The sequence below is a fragment of the Mustela putorius genome, unplaced genomic scaffold (genome assembly GCF_011764305.1).
Source record: "Mustela putorius furo isolate JIRA1106 unplaced genomic scaffold, ASM1176430v1.1 tig00000139_pilon_pilon_pilon, whole genome shotgun sequence".
Taxonomy (NCBI): domain Eukaryota; kingdom Metazoa; phylum Chordata; class Mammalia; order Carnivora; family Mustelidae; genus Mustela; species Mustela putorius.
Genome location: NW_025421293.1, coordinates 6,344,437 through 6,355,480, shown reverse-complemented (window position 1 = coordinate 6,355,480; position 11,044 = coordinate 6,344,437). Strand labels below are relative to the sequence as shown.

General features: G+C 52.0%; 2 protein-coding genes across 2 annotated transcripts in view; one reads left to right on the top strand and one right to left on the bottom strand.

Annotated features, from left to right (window-relative positions):
• Nucleotides 1–4,002: 4,002 nt before the first annotated feature.
• LOC123390675 (taperin-like) lies at nucleotides 4,003–7,089 on the bottom strand. The gene is made up of 4 exons (XM_045074866.1): nucleotides 6,945–7,089; nucleotides 6,484–6,820; nucleotides 5,428–5,623; nucleotides 4,003–4,919 (listed from the first exon to the last, which is right to left on the bottom strand). The coding sequence occupies exons 1-4, from the start codon at nucleotides 7,087–7,089 to the stop codon at nucleotides 4,803–4,805; spliced, it is 795 nt and encodes a 264-aa protein (XP_044930801.1). The 3' UTR covers nucleotides 4,003–4,802.
• The window catches only part of HIP1 (huntingtin interacting protein 1), a 139,805-nt gene continuing 135,773 nt past the window's right edge, over nucleotides 7,013–11,044 (top strand). Inside the window, exon 1 of the mRNA XM_004761643.3 lies at nucleotides 7,013–7,207. Within this exon, the coding sequence (XP_004761700.1) occupies nucleotides 7,088–7,207 (120 nt within the window). The 5' untranslated portion in view covers nucleotides 7,013–7,087. The remainder of the gene's footprint in view (nucleotides 7,208–11,044) is intronic.

The window sequence follows — 11,044 nt, the reverse complement described above, 5'->3', positions numbered from 1 at the left end:
GTATTTTCTTACATTGGAAGATGTATCTTGCCACATATCTTTACAGGGAAAACATCCTTCACAAGGGGCCGTGGCTCATCTATCCCGTATAGTTCAAAATGACCAGATCTGAAACTCACCAAGTCATTCTAGAGGTAAGGAAACCGGTCCAGAGAAGTTCGGGGACCTCATTTATGGCAATCAGGAATCAGCACTTTTACTATCTAATTCTGGGGCTGAAATACCTTCCCTTAACCGACTCTATCCTTCACTATACTTTACTGCAGGAAAACCCCACAACATCAAATGTTCTCTTGTTTTATTCTGTTTTTGTTTTTTTTTTTGTTTTTTTTTTTTTAAAGATTTTATTAATTTATTTGACAGAGAGACATCAGAAGTAGGCAGAGAGACAGGCAGGGGGGTGGGGGGGAAGCAGGCTACCCGCTGAGCCCCAATGTGGGGCTCGATCCCAGGACCCTGGGATCATGACCGGATCCAAAGGCAGAGGCTTAACTCATTGAGCTACCCAGGCGCCCCAAATGTTCCCTTGTTTTAACCGAAAAGTTGCCTTGAGGCTAGGTTACGGCCAGTCAGGATTTTAGCATAAGGACCTTTTCCAGTTTTGAAGGGGTGTATTAAGTCAATCAACCCTACACCAAGTTCTTTAACATTTTCTCTGCTGGGATTATCTCCCCAACCCGCCTGGACACCTGTTCTGTGTGTCCTTCCAGCTGGGAAGCCCTGAATGTGGTTATCTGTCCTCAGACAGGTGAGCTCCAGGCTGACCTGAGCCCTTGCCCCTCTGGGAAGGTGATGGGATACCCAACAGGTCTGAAAACCAGCCCAGGAATAGCACTGCCATGTGCATGGTTGGGGTTCCAAGATTCAAGTTCAAAGTCGCATGGAGGAAAGAGGAAAAGAAGGAGGTGTTGTAATGCACCTGAGCGAGTCAATCCCATTTGGTAACTGGGTGGGACCAGAGGTGAAGAAGCGAGAGGGAGACCGAGGAGGGAAAACAACAATTAAAAAAAAAAAAAATTAGGAAGGAAAAAAAGTCAGGCTCAGCCTAAAGTTTAGATGAACGGAAGTGCTTCAGTTGTGTTTCTGCAAAGTCATTCACACCCTGATCTGTGTCCTGCTTCTCCCGCCGGGTTGCCTCTGGTGTCCTTAAGAGAAGCAGTGAAGGAGCTTGTCAGTGTTTTCCGGTGGCGCTTCCGAGCTCGCACGGTCCGTGGCGCAGACAAGCGCACTGCGCGATTCTATTGTTTCGTCCTTCTTGTGAACTTTTCCCACTTTCCGCCGCTTTTAGGTGACTCTTCCTCCTTCTTGTTTTCACCCGGCAGGGCTGGTGCAGGCTGCCCGCGCTTGCCCATCCTCCGCCCACAGCAGGAGTGGCGAGGGTGGGGGGCGGGGCCGGAGGCCCATCGCGACCCCTGGGCCACAGCCGCTGGCCTGGGACACCCACTGATTCGTGCGCAGGGACTGTCCCTTTCCAGGCTTGCGGTGACTCCGCCCCGCCCCCAGCCCCGCCTCTCAAATCTTTTTGCTGTTTGTTTTCTTTGAAATCCACTTTCAAAATGAAAATCTTACCTGGAACCAACCGCAGAATAAACACGAAGTAAAAACTGAGATTTATGTATTATGATTTTAAATGTGCAAGTAACCTACACGATGAACTCGTGTAGGTCAAAATTCCTGTAGGTAGCACATTTTGGTCTTTTTTTTTTTTTTTTTTAACTTGTCAGAGAGAGAGAGAGAGAGAGAGCACACACAAGCAGGGGGAGCAGCAGAGGGAGAGGGAGAAGCAGGCTCCCTGCTGAGCCCGAAGCCCTGCGCAGGACTCTATTCCAGGATCCTGGATCATGACCTGAGCTGAAGGCGGTCTCCTAACCAACTGAGCCACCCAGGCGCCCTGGTCTTCTTTTTCATTTCTATAGCGGTCTTTCGAAGAACACAGGTTTTAAATTGGGTTGAAATCCTATTTACTATTTTTTTTCCCTTTTATACTTCATCCTTTTAAGCAACCTTTACCAAACTTAAGGTCCCTAAGATTTTTCTCTTCTTTTCCTTTTAAAAAAAAAAATTTTTTTTTTAGCATTTGTTCGAGAAAGAAAGCAAGAGAACAAACAAGAGAACACAAGCAAGAGGAGCAGCAGGCAGAGAGAGAGAGTGGGGAAGCAGGCTTCCTGCTGAGCAGAGAGCCAGATGCGGGGCTCTATCCCAGGACCCTGAGATCATGACCTGAGCTGAAGGCAGAGGCTTTTAACCGACTGAGCCACCCAGGTGCCCCCCCCTTTATTATTATTATTGTTATTACTATTATTTTTATTATTATTTTTGCATACGGCTATCCAATTGTTTAAGCACCATTTGTTAAAAAGACTATCTTTCTTCCACTGAACTGCCTTGCCTGCCTTTGGGGGAAATCAACTGACCGTATACACGGGGGTCCATTTCTGCACTCTTTAATCTGTTCTCTTGGTTGACACAGCTGCTTCATCACCAATACTACCCTGTTTTGATTATTGTAGGCTCCTACTAGGTCTTGATCATGTAACGTAAGTTCTTGACATGTGTGGTTTTTTTTTTTTTAGAGTTGTTTTGGATGTTCTAATTCCTTTATCTTTCTATACAAATGTTAGAATGATCATAATGGTTTTTACAAAAGTCTTTTTTTTTTTTAAAGATTTTATTTATTTATTTGACAGACAGAGATCACGAGTAGGCAGATAGGCAGGCAGAGAGAGAGAGAAGCAGGGTCCCCGCTGAGCAGAGAGCCCGATGCGGGGCTTGATCCCAGGACCCTGGGATCATGACCTGAGCTGAAGGCAGAGGCTTAACCCACTGAGCCACCCAGGCACCCCAGTTTTTACAAAAGTCTTTCTGGAAACTTGACCGGAACTGCATTGAATCTACAAATTGGTCCACAGAAAAACCAACATCTTAACAACATTGAGATTCAGATCTGCGGACATGGCGTATCACTCTGTTGGTTAAGTCTTAACTTTTTCTCGGCACTGTTTTCTAGGTTTCAGGGTACCCGTCCTTCACATCTTTGGTCAAGGTTATCCTGCAGTATTTCCTTTTTTTTTAAAGATTTTATTTATTTATTTATCAGAGAGAGAGAGAAAGACAGTGAGCACAGGCAGACAGAGTAGCAGAGGGAGAAGCAAGCTCCCTGCGGAGCAAGGAGCCCCATGCAGGACTCAATCCCAGGACGCTGGGATCATGACCTGAGCCGAAGGCAGCCTCTTAACCAACTGAGCCACCCAGGTGTCACCTATGTTCACTATCTTGATAGTAGTAGTTTCATGTGTCAAAGCTCATCAAATTGTATACTTCAAATATATGCAGTTTAATGTATATTAATTATATCTTATTAAAGCTATTAAAACATGTGTCCTTGAGCTCCAGGAGCCGGTAGGAATAATGTGACCAGCTAATATAACCTCAGGCCAGATACTAAACCAGATCCAAACTAGGTGTGGGGAGGGACCAATTTTACCTGTTATAGAGAATCAGGTAATAAGACACTTACCCCACTATGGGTTTCCCAGAGATTAGACTTCCACATCCAGAAACCAGGAAGATATGATACAATGGTCTGCTCTGATCTACAGAGGATAGTCTCCAAGATCCCCAGTGGAGCCAGAAACCACCAGTAACTTTGAAACCTATAAATACCATTCTCCCTCTCCATACTTATGACAAAGTTTGGTTGATAAATTAGGCACCGTAAGAGATCAACAAAAGTAGAAACTACCATTAGAATTTTTTTTTCCTTCTTCAGTTTCATGGATACAAGATGTAAGTGAGAACTTAACCACTGACCTTAGCATTTTCAGCATACAATCTTTTTTCTCATTAAGTAGAGAGCTTTCTTTTTTTTTTTTTTTTAAGATTTTATTTATTTATTTGTCAGAGAGAAGGAGAGAGAGAGAGAGAGCACACAAGCAGGCAGAGAGGCAGGCAGAGGTGGAGAGAGAAGCAGGCTCCCCGCTGAGCAAGGAGCCTGATGCAGGATTCAATCCCAGGACCCTGGGATCATAACCTGAGCCGAAGGCTTAACCCATGGAGCACCCAGGCACCCTGAGAGCTTTCATCTTTACAGCTAGTTTTCGGCATATCCAAATGGCCAGCATCACCGTTCTTGTGCTCTGGGGCCATTATTAAGTAAAATGAGGGTTCCTTGAACACGGGCACTGTGACACAGTGACTTAACAGGCGGGTAGCGTATCTACTGTGTGGATCTGCTGGACAAAGGGATGAATCACATCCTGGGCAAGACCGAGCAGCAGGACCCGCGAGGTTCCATCAAGCTACTCAGAACGGTGCGCAGTTTAAATCGCACGGGTTGTTTATTTCTGGAATTTTCCATGTAACATTTCAGATTGTGGGAACTAAAATCACAGAAAGTGAAACTGCGGATAAGGGGGAGACGACCGTACATGTGGTTCCTATATTGCTGGGAGAGACCTTAAGAGCTGAAGGAAACTAGCAGAGTCCTGTAGATTACAGCCTGGGGCAGTGCTTCCCTCAACCCCTGGCAAAGGGTTTTCCGGTTGCGGCAGCAAGTGGAAAATCCTTATTTTTAACTCACTCTAAGTTTCAGGGAAGAAGGTTAACCCGCCTGCTTGTTTCTCCACGGGGTGCCTCCAAACCACAAATTCCTGATTCCTACTCTGGTTTATCCTAATAAGAAGTAGGTTGATCCCTTAATATTACCCTGTTTAAAGGACCCTTGTTTATTGAAGCCATAAACTCTGGGCAAAGGGTTCTATCTAAGTCACTCTAGCTCCATCCAGAGTGAGAGATGGTGCAGGCTAAGAATGGGCACACAGAGGTAAGGACAATGTGGACAATGTCCATATTGTCTGTGTTCGCTGTAGACATACTCCTGTGAATGCCCATGTTGGGTTCAGCTCAGCTCTGCTTTGTCCCTGGAAGGAGAGGTGGAGGCAGTGCCGTTGCATCATCCTTGTCCCCTAACCCCACTCTTCCCGCGAGGCTTGGCCAATGGAAGGCACCAGTAGGAAATCTGAGGACAGGAGAGCTAGAGACTTGCGTCCCCCCAGTGACTGGTTTTCCACTTATGGCCATAGCTCTGGCCAGATGCCTCCTTTCCCAAGACTACAGCCCCCAGTTTGTTGGGGGCACAGCTCCCTCCCCTTGTCCCTTCAGGTCTAGGGCTGATAAACAGCTCCCCCCTTAGAAGCCCCTTCTAATTGTTGGGTTCTTCGCCATTCCTGGGTGGTCCCCTGCTTCTAGGGCACACTGGGGTATGCCTGCTTTCCTTCTTCAATTCAGTCAGCCCTTCCAGTGGGCAAGCGCCCCCCCTGCCACTCTGACCCACACACATCATGGTCCCCAAACACACCATGGTCCCCAAACACGCTCTCATCGACTATCCCTATCTCCCCAAAGCCCCCAGTTGGCTGATACACCCACCTTGGCCATGACGTTCCTTCGGTTTTTCTGATTCTTCCTCCCTGGGCTCAGCCATCCTATGCGGGCGTTGGTCTGTCCGAAATGGAAGTCATCTCCTTTTCTAGAAGTCATCTTCTCTACTGGGCTTCCTTCCTCCTTTATTGTCATCACCATCCTCCCAGACACAAAGCCTTGAAATTTAGGTGACAGCTCACCACTGGAAAACCAGAGAAACCCAAGGGGAGTCACTCACAAAGACTCTCATAGAAACACACTTTAAGAAAAGGTGAAACCAGCGAGCTAGCTCCGCCCATGTGGCCTCAAGGCAATCTCCCTGCCTCACACCGCTGCCCTGAAAACCTTCCTCTATAGCATTTCTGAGCCCACCAGTTCCTCCTCCCTCCCTTACATCCACGCCTATTCCCATAACTTCCCGGAGAACAAGAACTTCCTCCTCATTCTTTCGCGGGCCCTCAGCGTCTCTCACCTACCACAGGGGTCTCCCGGGTGGGTTCCCTCCCTTCCTTCTCGCCCCCATAACCTGGTCCACACAATGCCAGCCCCCCTACCCCAAAAGCACAGGTCTGAGCAAAAGCCTTCAGGGGTTCGCTAGTGCCTGCAAAGGCCCACCCCCTCGTTCGCTTCTCCATTGAAATTGTGAATTTTTATCAAAAGCTCTTAGTTTTAAAAAACATGCATGCCTTCCTTGACTTCAGAATTTCAAAGCATTTATCTTCAAAACCCCAACACTGGCATTTAACGGGAAATTTCTTTCTCCAGCGTTTCCGCTAAGGATCGCACTTCCCCCTGCCTGTCGGTACCCCGGCGGACATCGGAGCAGGACGGGACGGGCGGCTCAGCCTCGCGGATAAACAGAAACAGAAACGGGTTTCTACCCATGAATACATCCTGGCCGGTTCCAGACCGGGAGAGGTTTGGATAGAAGGTGCTGGAAGGCTCCCACTGACCCAGCCCGGTACCCCCGGGTAGGCGATCATCGCAAAGGGGATGGGCAGGGCAGCAGGGCAGGGTCAGGACACGGGCAGAAGCAGAGGGAGCTGGGTGCGGGACGCTGACCCTTCCGGCGGGAGCCGGGCCTGGGGCTGCGCTTCCCGGGGCTGCGGCCGCCGAGCGGGTCCACCCTGCGCTTCCCAGTCCCGGCCGGAGCCGCGTAAACAGGCTCTTCCCCGGGGGCCTGGATTCTCCGCGGGAGGCCCGGGGCTCCCGCCCACGTGACCCCCGCCCACCGCGCGGGGACCTGGCAGCGCCCGCCGCGGAGAAGCGCGCCGCTCGCGGGGAAGGGGCGGAGAGGGCTGCGCGCCGGGCGTCGGGGGCGGGGCGGGCGAGGGCAGGTCAGGGCAGCCCCGGGCCCGCCCTTCGCCCCGCCCCCGCAGGAGGCGGGTGGATCCGGTGACTGACAGGCGTCCGGGCTAGTCACGGCGCGCCTCGAGGGCCGGCTCGCCCAGGTGGGCGGGGCGCGCTGAGGGGCTCTGGAGGGGGGCGGGGGCGGGCGGGGAAGCCTCTGGGTGGGGCGGGGCCTCGGGAGAGAAGCAGCGCCCTCAGCCAATGGGAGGCGGAAGCCGTCCCGTTAGCGCCGGATCCCAGCGGGTAGGGCGGGGCGGGCGGCGCCGAGGGGATCCCGGGGCGGCTGAGGACGCCTGAGTCGGCTCCGCGCGGCGACATGGACCGGATGGCCAGCTCCATGAAGCAGGTGCCCAACCCCCTGCCCAAGGTGCTGAGCCGGCGCGGAGTGGGCGCGGGGATAGAGGCGGCCGAGCGGGAGAGCTTTGAGCGGACTCAGGTGAGGACCGGGCGACCCCGGGGCATGCGTGGCTGGGGCATCCCGAGAGACGCAGTGTCCGGGAGGGGCTTTGAAGGGGGTAGAGGTCTTCAGGCCCAGGGGAGGACGGGGCAAGGGGGCCGCGAGAGGGAGCCTCCGGGGCGCAGGTCGAGGCGCTTCTGGGGAGGTCGGGGACCCGGGGTTATCCCAGCTGGCCTGGGGAGACGGGCAGGGCGGCTTGGAGGAGCTGGCGCGATCTGTGCGGAGGGACAGGGCAGGGGTCACAGGGGCGGTGAGAGCGGAAGGGACGCACGAGGGGCCGAATGGAAGGAGAGCCCCTCCGCAAGGGAAGCTCATTGGGGGGCCCCTCGGAGAGGCAAGTGTGGCGGCGGAGAGCGGAGCGCTGCACTGGGATGCGAAGCGGGGACCCCTTTCCTGCCCTCTCGATCGCTTCTGGGTTGCACTGACATTCCCCCCACCCTAGCACCCGCTTCCTAGTGCCTCCTGTTTGGCTCACACCACCCCCAGCTGTCGGCCTCAGAGGGCCGGGCTGGAGGGGTCTGGGCGGTGAGAAGGAATGTAGGAAATGCGACGTGTGGCCGAGCTTGGAAAATGGGGGCTGGAGGAGGGGGCCGGCCAGGGGCCAGGGTCAGTTCATTGGCCGGACAGCCCGCTGCTGGTCAGGATGAGCTGCCCAGTGGTGCCCAGAGCCCTGATAATGGGGTGTTGATTTCATCCCCAAGATGTGCCTGACAGCGAGCAGGCAGACTGCCCTATTTGTCCAGCCTGACCAGGGCTGGGGGCCAAAATTCCCCAGTGGCATCAACAAAAAGCCACAATCCATTTTTACCTCGGAGTTCGAATGCCTGGTGTATTGATTGGACTGAATAAAGCTGACATGTTTCTGGTGTGCATCAGCTCGTTTGTATGCAAAATCCCATTTCAAAGGGCACAGCACTTCTTCTAATCCCAGTGCCAAAGTTGTGCGGGCAGATTTGTTCCTCGCCCTTGCGCTCGGGGTGGAACCTTTGAAGATCCAGCTGGGCCTCTACTGCCAGAGGCTGGTCCCCCCTGCTGTGTTCTGCTCCGCCCCCCATCCCTAAACACAGTACAATGTTAAGGAAGGGCTTTGGGGTTTTAGGTTGAAAAGCTTGCGAGGACCTGACAGAGTCTGTGTATGGAATCTTGTAAAGGATCAAGCTTTCCCCTGCAGGTTCAGCCTCTTCTCTTTCCAGAAAGCTTTTGACCGGTTGCAGGTGTGTCTGGGTGATGGAAAGGAGGGAGTGTCCCCTCCTTGGGTCATCCTACCCCAGGGAGGGATAGGAGCATTAGGAATGACAGCAGTTCCCTTCTCGGCCTCCCGTGGACTGGCTGGGGTTGAGACTTCTTTTCTCTGGCTTTGTGGACTGGACCCCTGCAAAGAAAGCAGCTTTCGGATGGCTTGTCCACTTTGTGTATTAACTGCCTCAACTCACTGCCTGGCCCTGAGACTTCTTGCTCCAGCAGGCGGTGTGAATAGCTTTCTTCTTCCTACTTTTTTTTTTTTTTTATGGGAAAGGAAATGAAATTAGATGTTATTTTGTGATAACCCAGCCCATCTGGAGTCTCAAAGAACTAAAAACCGGAGCGCTAGAGGCATACGCATAAAACTTTGACCCATTATACCAATGGTAATTAGGTTTGTGAAAGCTTCCCCCCAGGGCTGGCGTGTCCCCTGGCTATCCAGGGACAGCCCAGCAAGGAGACTCTGGTGTATTTTACACGTGGAACACTTGTAATTGACTGCCTCTGAGTGGCTCGTTGACCGGTGGGGTGGGGTGGGTGGGGTGGGTGGGGTGAAAGAGAGGACGAGGCAGGCTTGAGCAGGAAAAGAGAGTTTTTCTATTATTCAAACCGTAAGGGGAGGGGGTGGGAGAGTGAAGAAAAAGAACAATGCCAAAACTTGGCATTAGGCAGTCTGCAAAAGCTCGTTTTGTTTGAGGACTTTGAATGAATCCAGGGTGTTATGAGATATAAAAATGAGTTAGAAAAAAATTTTAATGAGTTGAGAGACCGTGAGATCAGCCAAGGTGTCGTGATAATTATCACGTAGCTAATTATCACGTTTGGCACTGCTCTAAGTACTTTATTGTATTACCTTCTTTAATCTCTGCAAGGACCGGTGAGGTGGGTATCAGCCCCATTTTCCGTAAGGACATTGGAGCACAGAGAGGTTAAGTCACCTGCCCAAGGTCACACAGCGGGAAGTGGTCCCAGCCTTTAACCACTGGCTTGTGTTGCCAGCCTGAAGGCGTTTTTGTGAACTTGGGAGCACGCTTTTAGTGATTCTTGCTGTAATCCGGGGAGACCTAAGGAAGCATGCGTGTGAGTAATGGTGCAGGCTCTGATGAACTCTTCAGTAGGGGACAGAAATATTCCTAGGTAAGGTGATAATGACCAAGACCCCGGTCTTTCTATGCAGAAAGACCCGGCTGTGGGTGTGGGGAGAGCTTGGGAGCCCTCACCAGGATCTAACCACCAGCTGGCATGAAAGTGGAGAGACGGGAAGGGGGTGTTCCAGAAATGGGGATCCACAAAGGAGACATCTGGAGGTGAATGCCGGTGAGGCTCAGTGGCCCAGGTGGAGGCAGCTGCAGAAGCTGGCTGCTCCCTGCTCTCAGCCCCCAGCACCTGCTACCTTGTACGGTCTAGGAGCTTCATGGGGGCAAGATTACTCTTACTGTCTCACCTGTGTCTTCAGGTTCCTGTGGCTTGTGTTCGTGGGGATCCAGCTATGGATGGGAGTAGACAATGATTTGTTACTTTCCGCAGGAAGCCCTCGCCTGGGTGGGTAGCTCAGCTCAGGGCGGCCGGGGATTTCTGTAATTACCCGATGCTTTTTCCTAATGGCACCAAGTTCCCTCCTAGTCCAGCTTTGTCTCCTGCTCTCTCAGGAGCCCTGCCCCATGCCTATCAGAGGACTGTAATTTCTCTGCCTTCCTTCCGGTCAGGCCAGTGTCCCTGCTGGAGCAAGCACCCCAGACTCACCTGCTGCAGCCCCCATCTCTAGGTGTCCCTCATCCAGCCCATCACAAGCAACCTTTAGGCTCTAGGGGAATGAAAAGTGGTTCTTGCCCTCAAAGAAGCTGCTATGAGAAAGCTGCCTTGCCCTAGCACTTTATACAGCATGATTTAACTATGTTGGGGCTATACTGTGGTTGGCTATTACCATGCCCATGTTATGGATGAGAGCTTAGTGACTTGCCCAGGGCCACTCATAGATGATTGAAAAGCAGGATTCAGATCCAGGAGTCCAGGTTTCAGGCCCTTTCCCCCACCCTGTCCTCATGTTGGCCAGCAGGGCAATTCTGGAATGAACCAGGAGGGCTGACGTTCGTAGACACACCAAATGCCCTGTCTATATTTACTTAGCTGGAAAATGGTTTTCTCTATGGTTTGTTTATTTTTTTGCTACCATCCATTTAGTGAGCACATAGCGTGGAGGGGACGCAGAGATGAGTAAGATAAAGAGACCAGCCAGGAGGAGCTGGTGAGTCAGCGGGGAGGGAGACCAGCCACGACCTGGCTCTCGTACACAGAGGTCAGAGGACGTACAGCACCGTCATTTCGGGAGCTGTTAGCTCTACCGAATGAGAGCTTTCATTTCAGCCAGAGCCCTGGGTAGCCCTGTGCACGTTGAAATTTGCTCTCTGGCAGTGATTGCTGAGATCAGAGGAGACGATGGTGCTCTGGAAACACGGAGCCTTTGGTCCCAATCTGTTTGGGTCGATCCTACTACAGAGAGCAGGATCCTAACCAACCCTGAGTTGGGAAGAGCCAGGAAACTTGGACTCCTGAGAAGAAAAGGCAGAAACAAAT

Excerpts from the sequence above, each read along its gene's own strand:
- LOC123390675 (XM_045074866.1), bottom strand. The coding sequence starts at position 7,089 with ATGTCGCCGCGCGGAGCCGACTCAGGCGTCCTCAGCCGCCCCGGGATC. Across the intron at positions 5,624-6,483 it reads GCCCGGCTCCCGCCGGAAGG|TGGTGAGCTGTCACCTAAAT; the intron begins GTCAGCGTCCCG and ends CTGGTTTTCCAG. Across the intron at positions 4,920-5,427 it reads GAAGGAACGTCATGGCCAAG|GGACAAAGCAGAGCTGAGCT; the intron begins GTGGGTGTATCA and ends CTCTCCTTCCAG.